Raw genomic sequence first — 14,680 nt, 5'->3', positions numbered from 1 at the left:
TTTTGGAAACAGAAAACTGTATGGGAATCAAATGTTTCATCAATGACAACATTTGCAGAATTTCGGCCAAAATCCATCTCGCTCCACCTTCTCCTACTGGGCTTCCTCATTATATTTGGTAGTGAGGAAACGCCAACTGGATGCTTCACATTAATACATCCGGTGAAATATCTGACTCATTGTTCTATGTTCATACTGTACTGTCTGACTATCATGACCTACTTTCCGGCAACAGAAAAACAATACTTTGTCAAACCAACTGCTGCCATGTGGGATTTTTCTTCCCTCCAACTAATTGCGAAGTTGCACATGTGAAGATTGTGAATGCTGTTATTTATAGTGCTGCTATATAAACACACACGGCTTAACATTCCTACACTACAGCCCCATATAGGATCAATTTCATAGACATCACCACTTGCCTGTTGCTGGAACTATTCACATAAGGCTGACGGGAGAATTCAGGTGTGACAAAGCAGGCATCACCTGTCACACCTGAATTCTCCCGTCAGCCTTATGTGAATAGTTCCAGCAACAAGCAGGTGGTGATGTCTATGAAATTGATCCTATATGGGCTGTAGTGTAGGAATGTTAAGCCGTGTCTTCACATGTGCAAAAGTGGCACCAGCATCAATATCCAAATCCCCCCCCCCCCAAAAAAAAAAAAACTGCTCCAGAGGCACTGCTACACAATTGACCATGTGCTGCTTCTGGGTTGAGAACTAGAACAGAAGTGAATATACAATTTCAGTGCAAATGGATAAAGAGCAAGCCATTCTAATATTGCTGCAGAAAATCATTAAATAATGCAAGAAAATACATGATTTGGAGGTTGAGATTTAATTGGAAATTAGCCGTGGCCTGACAGTGAGCATCTGCAACCACACGGCTGGGGTTTATTCATTAAGTCTTGCAACGGAAACTGTTTACGAACCCAACGGTTTCCGTTTAGTTTTTATTTGGAGTAATGATTACACCCCAGTACTACAGGTCAACGGTGCGAATGAGTGTTGAGAATGATGTATTCGAGTTAAAACACACACACACGTTCACATGCCCCACACACTTTTACATGCCCGCTGCCATAAACAAACACAGTTAACTCCCACATCTGGACAGTCTCCATAGTAACAACTGGATACAGCATCCAGAGGAACTCCAAGAACTTCAAACAATTACCCACAGTGCAATTAATCTCTCTCATTGGGAACGCAATAATGACTTTGTTCCATTTAAACAGTTTTATTAACATTTCAAAATCTTCATAAATAATTTGTGAAAAAAACAAACCAAAAAAATAGTTATCCATGTCCTCGTATTAGTTTGGTCCTTTAATGTGAAAATTGTCCCCAGATAAAATTAAAATGATTTGTCCAAACAGTCAGTTCATCAGAAAAAAATGACGGAATAATAATAAAAGCCATTTATCAGACACAAATTAAAGGAAATTGGGAGGAATGAGGTAAACTGATACTCAAGTACAGACAGGATGAACACGTCACTACATTTACAAGGGGTTGACTACTGGACTCAAGGACGACTGTACAGGAAGAGGACGCTTTTCGCTACCCGCCCAATCCCAAAGCAACCCCATGTCGTGTCCCAAATCACACCCTATTCCCTATTGAGTGCACTACTTTTGACCAGACCACTATGTAGAGAATATGGTGCCATTTGGGACACAGCCCATAACACCTCCCTCGTAGATCTGACAGGCATGAATAAGCAATATAGGTAGATGTGGCTTTACTATTACCATATTGCTAACACTTATTCAAACATATTAGATCTACAAAGGACCATCAAGTAGTGCCACTAGGAAAGAAGTGGTTAAAGGGAGTTGATTTAGAACCGGGCGTAAAGGCATGCTATTTGTTCTTTATTTCTTAGTTGTTTATATATGGATGACAGCATTGACTCAACGTACACGGATGGATGGACAGAAGGACTGTTCTTTTCTTTCTTTTTCTATTTCGTGGAGAGGATGAGAGCCACAATAAGACCGTAGAGCCCTAGGACCTCTGCAAAGATCAGGATGAGGATCATGCCCACGAAGAGCCTTGGCTGCTGAGCTGTGCCTCGAACGCCTGCGTCACCCACAATGCCGATGGCAAAACCAGCCGCCAACCCACTCAGCCCCACGCTCAGCCCAGCACCCAGGTGGAGGAAACTCCTACATGAGAGAGAGGTGAGGGATAGAGCGAGATGAAGAGAGGGTAGAAAGAGAGGAGGGATGGAGATGGGTTGGAGAGAGGGAGAAAGATGGGGAGGAAGATTTATTTAAAACAATTGCAGTCAAAGCATCCCAAAGAGATTGCAGACCTTCAGTTTACAGATGTAGTACATCGCTAACACTTCTGAAAAAACAATGGTGAAAAATCCACCAATCCTATCAAGTGGAGCCAATACCATATTACTACCAATCAGATCGCTTCAGACATGCAGTGCCTAGCGGTAGACTTGAGAATGGGTAACTAGCGTCTGCAATTTCTGAGCTCTTACTTGTAGAGGGTGACTTTCTCTGAAATGTTGTTGGCGATGAGCACCGCCACCACCAGCCCGTAGATGGCGATGATACCTGCCATGACCACAGGAATGATGGACTTCATGATGAGCTCCGGCCGCATCACCGACATGGCAGCGATGCCCGTGCCACTCTTAGCTGTGCCATAGGCTGCCCCCAACGCTGGAGGAGAAGGAGAATTTAGAATTTCAAAAAGACAGAAATCCAAGACCATCCTATTTTGTCAACAGAACACAATTGTTTCAAGTAAAAAAAACACGAGAACGAGAGATTAGATTGTTATAAAGCGTGTGGGTATTAAAACCAATGGAGTTTGACAGTAGTGTCTGCGCTTGTTGATCAAAGCACGTTTTCATCACAGATAAGCTTCCCTTTCCACACTTTGTAGCTCTAGGAAAAACATCTTAAATCTTTACATCTATGAAGAACACTCAATAGATCAGCAAACGCATTAGCACAATGGTAATGCCCATCACAATGGTTTAAGGAGTTTGTGCAAGGTGGAGAAAGAGGTAGGAGAGTGTGTGTGTGTTTAATGGGATAGTTTGTGATTTTGGCAACGAAGCCCGTCATCTGACTCTGGGGAAGTAGATAAACTTGTGGATACCATTTGAATGTCTCTGCGTCCAATAAGAAGTTAGTTAAAGGTACATTCATGAGCCAATGCTAACTAGTGTTAGTGCAATGACTGGAAGTCTATGGGAACAGTCATTCCAGTCGTTGCACTAATGCTAGTTACCAATTGTGTTAAAGCTAGTTAACAACTCCCTTCCCTTCAAACTGAACACAGGGACATAAAAAAATGGTATCCACGAGTTCATCTGTCTCTGGGGAAGTAGACAAAGGGCTTCATTGCCAACATCCCAAACTATCCCTTTAGCTCTTGAGGCTCACACCTTTCTGTGATTGCAAAGGTTCCCAAATTCATGAGCCTTAATTGCCTTAAAAAAAAAAAAAAAAAAAAAAAGTGTCCTCTTCTCCCTGTCAACTGTACTGATTGGCAAAGACTTGACAGGTATAAACACGGTGAAAACATTAGGATAGCTTTCCCTTGGTCAGGTCTTTCAGTTAGGAGAGAGGATGCGAGGATTTAAGGAATAACTATTTTTTTAAAGAGCCACGGAGAGAAAGACTCCAGGATGTAGCCAGAGAAAGACATGGTGTGTGTCCCAATATCTCCTTTCTCATGAAGTGTACACTTGTTCATTACTTCCCACAAACCTAAAAAAAAGCACTGTCTTGATGGTGGCATGGGAAAGACGTATACTGAACAAAAATATAAAACTGCAACAATTTCAAACATTTTACTGAGTTACAGTTCATAGAAGGAAATCAGTCGATTGAATTAAATGCATTAGGTCCTAATTTATGAATTTCACATGACTGGGCAGGGAAGCCTCGGAGGGCATAGGCCCACCCACTGGAGAGCCAGGCCCAGCCTGTCAGAATGGGTTTTTCCCCACAAAAAGTTATTTACTACAGACATAAATACTCCTCAGTGGCCTCCCGAGTGGAGCAGCGGTCTAAGGCACTAACAGAAATATGCAAATACATGCTAGAACGTGCCAATAGAATCTCCCTAGCTCGTGCTTGGCTCTGCCCACCTCCTTGCTTGTTCTACCCACGGATTAATTTTCTCCCATTGGAAACGACAGGATGTGGTCTTATCTTGGGTTAGTTATAAAAAATAATTTGCTCATGAAGGCTCTGAGGCTAAGCTATCCACATTCAGCCGTCTTCGAAACCGCTTGCGGATTCTCAGAGAAAGTCATCTTTATCTTCACCGTGCGCACACAGGTCAGGCGAGGTATGCGTGGGTGGAAAGTCCCTGGCTGTCTAAGCTTGTGAGTCATATGACTGGTTCTGGAGAGTGGAGTCAAAGCCAGTATGAATAGTGCTTTCAAGACAACTGGGAACTCAGAAAAGAACAAGGTAAAATCATGACGTCGGGAAAGTCGGACCTCTAGAAAGATGCCAGAGTTTCCGACTTGGAATTCCGAGTTGGATGACCGTTCCAAAACGCTTGGAAGTCGGAGATTTCAGAGTTCCCAGTTGTTTTGAACGTGACAGAAGGGCAAAGTTATACAACATCTCTGGTGTAGTCTTATAGAGGCCATTTTTCAGTTAATGCTACAATATTTAAAAAAAAATCGCTGATCTTAGCAAATAAAGCATTGTAGTTGACATTTACATTATCCAGATCGACTTACACTAGTGAGTAGATACATTTTCATACATTTTTGTACATTTTCGTACTGGCCACCCGTGGGAAGCGAACCCATTGCAAGTGCCATGTTCTACCAACGGAGGAAATGAATGACACAGATATGATCAAATGAAGAGGGGACCCTAACTCAAATTAATTTAGCACCATCTAGGCTATTGATTGAATATGGCTAGTCAGGCGCTGCATTAGAAGATGGCTTGTCAGTCACTCAGTCTTACTGTGTCAATACCATTGAAACTATTTATACATTTGAATATTTATAGCTACTTTTAAGTAAATACCGCAGTCAACTTTTGTAAAACGTTAGGAGATGAAGAACATTGCATTCTTCATTTCATCCATCACATAATTTTTCATTATGAAGCTTACCGGTAGTCACGTGGTGGTTGTTTACAAGCACACAATGACGAGAAACCGGAGCCTTGTGAGTCACTCACTGTTGTGCAGCACGCGGCAGATGATCGAGTTACAGTATGCAATTCACAACTAAATGTTTGCCAGCTAGATATCTTATATCAAGTTAGCTGTCTAAAATGTGCTAAATGCTCTGCAGTTGTGCATTTGGTTTGCAAATTTAGATTTCTATCTAGCTAAATGGTTAGCTTCTTCCACAACATAACAGCAGAGAATCCCCTCCTGGATCAAGAGCCTTGGGCATCTGATAGTATTTCTGATTGACTTAATGCACCACCACTAATGAGCTGTGGAGCTTCTCAAAGTAATGTTTTCATCACCTCAAACAAAGTCTGTTTTAACATCCATTGAGAATGACAATAGTTCAATGGATTTTAAAAATCTTTCCAGCTCTCTTCCTTTTGATAACCCCTTGATGTAATAGGGAAACAATGAACATTGTCTAAAATCATGTGTAAGGCAATATCCACAATGCAACTCATTCAGCATGTCGGGAGACATAGTTTGTGTTACAATTGTTTGCCTATCCTGAAATAACTTAAGCCGATTTCCATGAACATGGTCTAAAATCAATTGTTAGGCAACACCCACAATTCCACTAGTTTAGTATTTGAAGGGAGACACTGAGTTGCAAATAAACATTCTTAAAACATTTTCTATGAACATGGTCTAAAATCATGTTTTAGTCAATATCAACCATGCAACGAGTGCTGCATGCAACGGGAGACAGTCTGTGTGTTACCTGAAATAAACTTAAGTTCATTTCCATGAACATGGTTTGAAATAATGCGTTAGGCAATATCCACCATGAAACTAGTTCAGCATATGACGGGAGATACAGTTTGTGTGTTACAATTGGTCAAACAAGACTCCAATACCGTCATTAAGTTTGCAGGTGACACAACAGTGGTAAGCCTGATCACTGACAACGAGAGACAGCCTATAGGGAGGAGGTCAGAGACCTGGCCGTGTGGTGCCAGGACAACAACCTCTCCCTCAACGTAATCAAGAGATGATTGTGGACTACAGGAAAAGGACCGAGCACGCCCCCATTCTCATCGACGGGGCTGTACTGGAGCAGGTTGAGAGCTTTATGTTCCATGGTGTCCACATCAAACATGGTCCAAGCACACCCAACACAGTCATGAAGAGGGCACGGAAAAACCTATTCCACCTCAGGAGACTGAAAAGATTTGGCATGGGTCCTCAGATCCTCAAAAGGTTCTACAGCTGCACCATCGAGAGCATTCTGATTGGTTGCATCACTGCCTGGTATGGCAACTGCTCGGCCTCCGACCACAAACTGTAGTATATCACCGGGGTCAGGCTTACTGCCATCCAGGACCTCTATATACCAGGCGGTGTCAGAGGAAGACCCCAAAAAATGCCAAGGACTCCAACCACCATAGTCATAGACTGTTCTCTCTGCTGCATGGCAAGCGGTACTAGAGCACCAAGTCTTGGTCAAAAAGTCATAGCAGCTTCTACCCCCAAGTCAAAAGACTCTTGAACAGTTAATCAAATGGCTACCCGGACTATTTGCATTGTTCCAAACCTACCCCCAAGTTTCACACTGCTGCTAATCTGTTTATTATCCATGTCACCTTACCTCTACATACATGTTTATATTACCTCAATAAACCGGTGCCCCCGCACATAGACTCTGTACCAGAACCCCCTGGTACAGAGTCAATAGCCTCACTACTGTTATTTGTTTTATTCCCCCCCTTTTCTTAAAACTACATTGTTGGGGAGAAATGCGCCACAGAGAAATGGCATTCTGTCAGGACACTGACTATTTCCCCTCCCATTCGGTCAAAGTTCACAGCAAATGCTCCATTCCACTTTCTACTGAATGAGGACATCTAGTGGAAGGTGTAGGAAGTGCTACCAGATCCATATCTTGTTGGGAAAGGAAGGGGCGATGAGGTCAAAGTTGCCCCACATTCAGAATTTCACTTCTTGTTTGGAAGATTGCCTACCCTATGAGTTCTGTTATACTCACAGACATAATTCAAACAGTTTTAGAAACTTCAGAGTGTTTTCTATCCAATAGTAATACTAATATGCATATATTAGCAATCTAGGACAGAGTAGGATGCAGTTCACTATGGGCACGCAATTAATCCAAAGTGAAAATACTGCCCCCTATCCTCAACAATTTAAGGGCATTTCACTGTAAGGTCTACTACACCTGTTGTATTCGGCGCATGTGACAAATGAAATTTGATTTTACCTTATTTGTGAAAATGTTCAAAATGTTTTGGTGCAATTCAGAAGGCTGATTGAGGACCTTATTACTGATCAATGTGTTTCTTTTATGACCATGTCCTTTCTGTTTGCATTTTGTATTTACATCGATGTGTGTAAGTTATGCAATTCTGGGCTCATCTGTAAAATAAAGGTTAAATAAAATAAATAAAAATAACCATATTTGGTGGTGAGTGGAAATGCAACCGGATGCTTCAGAAACATCTGGCTCATTGTTCTGTGGTTGAGCAGCCCAGGTGAGCAAGCTGATTAGCAGATAGGCATCTTGTTGCTGGTCGACACGATTACCACCCATCGTTATTTAAAGTATCGAATTGGATGTCTCCGGTTAACACAGAAATACCTACGTCAAACTGTATCAATAGAAATTGGCCAGCTTATTACGTCAATGGCAACGTCATCTGTTACGATGGAAATCTCCATTCCGAATACCTACCCCCTCACATGACAGGAATGATAGCCAGTTATCTAACAAAGCAACCGCATCCTCTTGGCTTTTTGACTTGCCCGCTCCATATTCAACACAACATTCCTTAGTAGTAGACATTTCGGCCGAGTGTAATACGACCCACACACCCCTTATGATTGAACGAGGCATGAGGCATGAGACATATGACTGAACGAGGGTGTTGTGATAGTTAACGTTACCGCTGAAGACCATAGCCGCAGAGGCTCCCATCACTGCGAAGAAAGGGGAGTATTCGGGACTTTCTGACGACATTCTTACGCGTTCAGGGAAAAGCGCACAAACGTCCTTTTTTTAAAACGTCAACGTTTCTGTCGATTCTCAACAGCACAAGGGACGACACCAGACAAAGCCACCTCTTCACAGGAACACTGGTGTAGCGGTAGAAAATGGCGAAACAGGATGTCACATGATCAGTCCACTGGCCATGTCCCATTATGTCGATGTAGGGGTGTGCAAAATATCCTGCGTGTCATGTCCATTTCGTTCGCGTGAGAATACAAATAATAAGATGTGTTGCCAAGAAAGGTATAACTCGTTTGTATATAATTTAATCAAATAAATTAGATGATATCCATAATTTTGTAGTCATAATGGTATGGTCCGCTGAAGGCTGTCTATGGTCTATTCATGCTTGCCTGGTTGTGGGAGGGGATGTGCCGCAACCATAGGTTACTGTGGAACACCGTTTGAGTCTTTGCGTGTCAAAAAAAGATATGAATGTGATGCAGAAAGTTACAATTGGTGGAATTATGCCATGTTTAGTCTAGATAATGTTAAACAAGTTTGGAATGCGAAGCAATTAAATGGGTTACCAGACAGAACACAACTGTGAAGAGTTTACACAAATATTCGTGTTGTAACTCTTATCGCGGGACTGTAACTGTGAAATCACCTCCCCAGTCAGCCTATTGTGTGTATTGACATTCATATTGCACTGTACAGCTTTACCTAAGGATTGGGGATCAATGAAATGGGGTATCTGTCTACTCAATACCCAATATATTTTTTCCCAACGTCCTCAGAGTTATCAGACTCCAAAAACATCCACGCTGTATTGTTTTTCCTCAAGAATGGTGTTCAATACACATGGGTTGACAATAAATGTGTCTCAATTCACAGTTGTTTCAGAGTCCTGCAATAAGAGCTATGACGCTATTGTTCTCTGGGTGTTACTGAGTAGACTGATACCCTATGTCATTGATCCACAATCCATAGGTAAGGCAGTACAGTGAAATAAGTATGTCCCCCAATGCAATTCTAAAGTCTAATACATCTAGTGTGATTTCAACAGCTTTTTGTCAAATGAACAAATTATTGTCTTTTGTTGATTTTATATAACAACATTTCAACCTCGTTTAGCATGATCCATGTCATCAGCTAAAATAACGCTAATTTATAAAGCAGTTCTTATTTGATTAATGGTGGTCGGACCCCTTTATGTGAAGCTAGAAACAATAGTGGACTTTGCAGTTAGCCTTCAAAATAAAAGTATGTCATCATCTTAAATAAGCATGCCCCATTCAAGAAATGTAGAACCAGGAACAGATATAGCCCTTGGTTCTCTCCAGACCTGACTGCCCTTAACCAACACCAAAACATGCTATGGCATTTTGCATTAGTATCAAACAGCCCCCTTGATATGCAACTTTTCAGGGAAGCTAGAAACCAATATACACAGGCAGTTAGAAAAGCCAAGGCTAGCTTTTTCAAGCAGAAATTTGCTTCCTGCAACACAAACTCAAAAAAGTTCTGGGACACTAAAGTCCATGGAGAATAAGAACACCTCCTCCCAGCTGCCCACTACACTGAGGATAGGAAACACCGTCACCACTGATAAATCCACTATCACTGAAGGTGTGGCGTCATATGCTATGTCATATGATGTGATTAGCTGATATGTTAAATACATATTCAGGTGTTGTAAGATCTGGTATGAGTCTGCAATGTAGTTGGGTAGGAACTCGACCGTAAGCTAGTCTGTAAAGCAAGGTGTGATGCAAGGTGATTGGTAGAACAGTCAGTCTGGACTTGCCGTTTATGTCGGCTGCAATAGAGTCAATAGAGTCATAATACCCATACAACCTAGCAGTCAAACAGGGAAATGGTTCCAATCATTTTTCCCAAAGTTTTTTTTAGAAACACTTAAAATAAGGGATGTGTTTCGTGTAGGCATGTGACGTTTTGAAAGCAGTGTAAATATCTTGGACAAGGTGATTGTAACCATTTCCCTGTTTGACTGCTAGGTTTTATGGGTATTATGACACCTCTGCTGTGGGGCTCTATGTCTGTCAAAATTAATAATGGATTTCCCCCTACTGTTCATCTATGAGATTACATCAGTGCTCAAACCTGTGCTGCAATGTTGCACACACACACATTTTTAACTTTCACTTACTTAGCTAGCAAATGAAGCTAGCTAGATAGTTTAGCCTACTCAAACACCCAGTTCAAACAGAGACGGATGCTATGTTACCTAGCTGGCTATGGCTATCCAACACTAGAACTCTTCCAAGTCAAGGTAAGCTTTTGGTTTTATAAATGTATTACCACCGTGGTCAGCCCGTGTAACTTCTAAACTGCTTGCTAACTGTACACTGTACTGCCCGATTGTAGTGGGTCTACTAATGCGTTAGTTCTAGTAGCTATGTTGTTGACTTGATATGGCTAATATGGTGACAACGATGTAGGCTGTGTGTAGCAGTTATGATATGAAGGTTTGGCTTGAAAATGTTTTTTTCAGTGTTGCGCACTGAAGCACACAGGCAAAGGGAAAAGTTGAGATGAGAAAAGCGTGTAGATGCGAGAAGGAATTATATGATCTGGCTGCTATGAAAGTGAACTGTGTTTGCATGTTACCAGGGATGTATTCATTCCGCCGATTCTGTTTGAAAAACGTTTCTTAAACGGAACGGGGATAAACATCCCTGAAACCTCCATCCATCAGCAAGGGCATTGAAGATGAAACGTGGCTGGGTCTTTCAGCATGACAATGATCCCAAACACACCGCCCGGGCAATGAAGGAGTGGCTTCGTAAGAAGCATTTCAAGGTCCTGGAGTGGCCTAGCCAGTCTCCAGATCTCAACCCCATAGAAAATCTTTGGAGGGAGTTGAAAGTCCATGTTGCCCAGCCCCAAAACATCACTGCTCTAAAGGAGATCTGCATGGATGAATGGGCCAAAATACCAGCAACAGTGTGTAAAAACCAAGTGAAGACTTACAGAAAACGTTTGACCTCTGTCATTGCCAACAAAAAAGGGTATATAACAAAGTATTGAGATAAACTTTTGTTATTGACCAAATACTTATTTTCCACCATAATTTGCAAATAAATTCATTAAAAAATCCTACAATGTGATTTTCTGTATTTTTTTCTCATTTTGTCTGTCATAGTTGAAGTGTGCCTATGTTGAAAATTACAGGCCTCTCTCATCTTTTTAAGTGGGAGAACTTGCGTGGCTGACTAAATACTTTTTTGCCCCACTGTAGAACATGACCATGCCTGACATAGACTCCCAGGGGAGACACAGGTAGGTCTGGAATGTGCTGAGCTCAGGCAGGTGGAGAAGACCCCGTACCCTCTCAAATCAAATCAAATCAAATTGTTATTTGTCACATACACATGGTTAGCAGATGTTAGTGCGAGTGTAGCGAAATGCTTGTGCTTCTAGTTCCGAAAATGCAGTAATAACCAACAAGTACACAGGCCTTAGTCAGCCTTTCTCCACACGTTGAGCTTGTCGTAGTACTCTGTGCGGTATGCGAACAGGATGATCTCACGGCTGCCTGTTGCCAGCTCAGTGGCCAGACGCATGCACAGGGTGAAGGCTTCAATGAAAAGACCCTTCCGAGGGATAAATGTTTATGGGTGAAGTGAAAGTAGGTAGGGGAGAGCAGGGTAAGTTGAGACCTTTTTTACATAAAAGTTTAAAAAAATTAAAGTTACAAAAATTAAGACACTCATCTGTGCGTGGTCTTCTGAATTGGGCCTCTTTGGCTTAATGATAATGACAGTGGATTTACGATGCCTTTGGTGATAAAACCTAAAGAAACCATTCCATAGCATGATCTAGTGTTTGTGTATTGGGAAATACCTGGGTTGAGATGGCTCGGGTTTGGATAATTATGAGAGGAACCTTGTTTTAGTGACCAGACCTTGGTTTCCACACAATGAGGACAGTCTTCACAGCAGATACTGTCTGCTGTGAATTATTCATTTATTTTACACGAATCCTAACCATGTGACCCATTCCACACATCTGTTGTTTGCATTATAGACTAAGGGGTGTATTTTTGCTAAAGAAGATCTTTGTATCCTTTGTGTCGGGGCACTCAACGAATCATCTGAAGGGTGGTTCGGCGACCAGCCATCGTTATTGCAGAGCACTCAAATCATGCACTTGTGTGTGTGGTGTGACATGCTTTCCTTATTAATAAGTGGGGCGGCAGGGTAGCCTATTGGCAGGGTAGCTTATTGGCAGGGTAGCCTAGTGGTTAGAGCATTGGACTAGTAACTGGAAGGTTGCAAGTTCAAACCCCTGAGCTGACAAGGTACAAATCTGTCTTTCTGCCCCTGAACAGGCAGTTAACCCACTGTTCCTAGGCCGTCAATGAAAATAAGAATTTGTTCTTAACTGACTTGCCTAGTTAAATGAAGGTAAAATATCAGATACCTCCTTATTGTCATTAAGTGCATCAGATTGCATGGGTTGTAAGCACAGGTAGAGGGAGCAGGCTTTGAGAGGAGTGGTCAGGGCATGACTTGGATATAAAGTGTAACCGTACCTATTTCAGTCCACTTCAAGTCTGCTATTTCTGTTCAGTGCAGAATTTGAATACCCTAGAATAAAATCAAGTAGCTGGCCAGTGCATTCAAGATTTGGTTATGGGTTCAGAAATATAGCTTGAGACTTCAATGCAATGTAGAGTGTGACCTCTATGGGGGCAGGTAGCATAGTGGTTATTAGGGTTGGACCAGTAACCCAAAGGTTGCTAGTTTGAATCCCCGAGGCAACTAGGTCAAAAATCTGTCTGTGTCCTAGAGCCGGCCAAATGAATAAAATGTAGAAATGCACCAATTATAAGGATTTTCAGCTGTGGAACAGTTTTCTGCATGTATTGAGGTTCAAAGAAAATACAGCCCCACAAAGATGGAATCAGCATTCAAATCCTATAATTTGAAAAATGAACTTTGATTAAACTAAAGATGCTAGACAGGATCTTGGAAACTACATTGCTATTTTAGTGGTCCTTCTGTAGCTCAGTTGGTAGAGCATGGCGCTTGTAACGCCAGGGTAGTGGGTTCGATTCCCGGGACCACCCATACGTAGAATGTATGCACACATGACTGTAAGTCTCTTTGGATAAAAGTGTCTGCTAAATGGCATATATTTAAAATATTTTTTAGACCTTACGTTTTGGATTTGATGTGTCAATGTATGGCTCATACATGCATAATATCTGCAGTCCTCTCAGATTCCCAGGGGAGAAAGTCACAGAATCCCGACCATTCTAACCTGGTATATTTAAGCAGTGTGTTACTGTGGTATTATACTGAGCAAAAGTATAAATGCAACATTAATCAATTTCAAAGATTTTGCTGAGTTACAGTTCATATAAGGAAATAATTCAATTGAAATTAACTAATTAGGCCCTAATCTATGGATTTCACATGTCTGGGCAGGGGCACAGCCATGGGTGGGCCTGGAAGGGCATAGGCCCACCCACTTGGGAGCTAGGCCCGCTCAATGGGGAGCAAAGCCTAGAAAATCGGAATGAGCTTTATTACAGACATTAATACTCCTCCTGGATTTTTTTGTGCCCAACATTTGGGAGAAATACACTTTTTGTGAGTAGTTCTGATCTTTTATTTCAGCTCATGAAACATGGGACCAATACTTTACATGTTGCGTTTATATTTTTGTTCAGTGTAGTATTTTGTGGAAGTATGTTGTAACTAAAGTACTTCTTATCCAATCAGGATAATCGATTCCACCCCTAAAAGCAATGATCATTTGGTGTAGCCTGCTATTTAACATTTAGAAAATGATTGAATATGGCCATGGTCAGTGTATTCAGACCTGTTGACTTTACCACATTTCATTACATGACAGCCTTATTCATAAATGTATTACATTATTTTATTTCCTCAATCTACACATAATGTGTACACCCATAATGACAAAGCGAAAACAGGTTTAGAACATTGACTAATTAATCAAAAAATAAAACACATACCTTATTTGTATCCAGACCCTTTGCTATGAGACTCGAAATTGAGCTCAGGTGCTTCCTGTCCAAATCTGTGAAATTGCTTTATCTGACATATTGTGGTTGCATGAGGCAACCATATACAATTTCTGCATCAGATCTTAGAGTGATGGACTGTGCAATCCCCGTGGCCTCCGCAACGAATCAGACAGGTGTCCTGTGCACCATGAAAAAAAAAACCAAAAAATAAATCTCGGTCGACCAACAGCCTATCGACCAAACAATCGACCAGTTGACTAAATGGGGTCTGCCCTAATCAATACACCAGTCACTACAAAGATAAGAAGGACGCCTTTAACTCAGTTGTCAGAAAGGAAAGAAACTGCTCAGGGATTTCACCATGAGGCCAATGGCGACTTTAAAACAGTTAAGAGTTTAATGGCTGTGATAGGACAAAGTTGAGGGTGGATCGACAACATTGTAGTTCATTTACTCCACAATACCTAATTGACAGAGTGAAATTGAGGAAGACTGTACAGAATAAATATATTTCAAAACATGCATCCT

At 41.5% G+C, this 14,680-nt stretch overlaps 1 protein-coding gene across 1 annotated transcript; it reads right to left on the bottom strand.

Moving 5' to 3' along the window:
- Nucleotides 1-819: 819 nt before the first annotated feature.
- On the bottom strand, nucleotides 820-8,307 carry LOC124037923 (V-type proton ATPase 16 kDa proteolipid subunit). Its single transcript, XM_046353183.1, has 3 exons — nucleotides 8,085-8,307; nucleotides 2,503-2,686; nucleotides 820-2,173 (listed from the first exon to the last, which is right to left on the bottom strand). The coding sequence occupies exons 1-3, from the start codon at nucleotides 8,155-8,157 to the stop codon at nucleotides 1,969-1,971; spliced, it is 462 nt and encodes a 153-aa protein (XP_046209139.1). The 5' UTR covers nucleotides 8,158-8,307; the 3' UTR covers nucleotides 820-1,968.
- Nucleotides 8,308-14,680: the final 6,373 nt, after the last annotated feature.

The sequence above is a fragment of the Oncorhynchus gorbuscha genome, linkage group LG06 (assembly GCF_021184085.1).
Source record: "Oncorhynchus gorbuscha isolate QuinsamMale2020 ecotype Even-year linkage group LG06, OgorEven_v1.0, whole genome shotgun sequence".
In the NCBI taxonomy this organism is placed as follows: domain Eukaryota; kingdom Metazoa; phylum Chordata; class Actinopteri; order Salmoniformes; family Salmonidae; genus Oncorhynchus; species Oncorhynchus gorbuscha.
The sequence above is the reverse complement of the archived record's forward strand: the minus strand, read 5'-3'. Positions and strand labels throughout refer to the sequence as shown.

Bases quoted from the DNA above. Each gene is read 5' to 3' on its own strand.
- LOC124037923 (XM_046353183.1), bottom strand. From the start codon at position 8,157: ATGTCGTCAGAAAGTCCCGAATACTCCCCTTTCTTCGCAGTGATGGGA. The intron at 2,687-8,084 runs GTAACGTTAACT...CTTCTCCTCCAG, and splicing joins TGCGGCTATGGTCTTCAGCG to CGTTGGGGGCAGCCTATGGC. The intron at 2,174-2,502 runs GTAAGAGCTCAG...TCTCTCATGTAG, and splicing joins GAGAAAGTCACCCTCTACAA to GAGTTTCCTCCACCTGGGTG.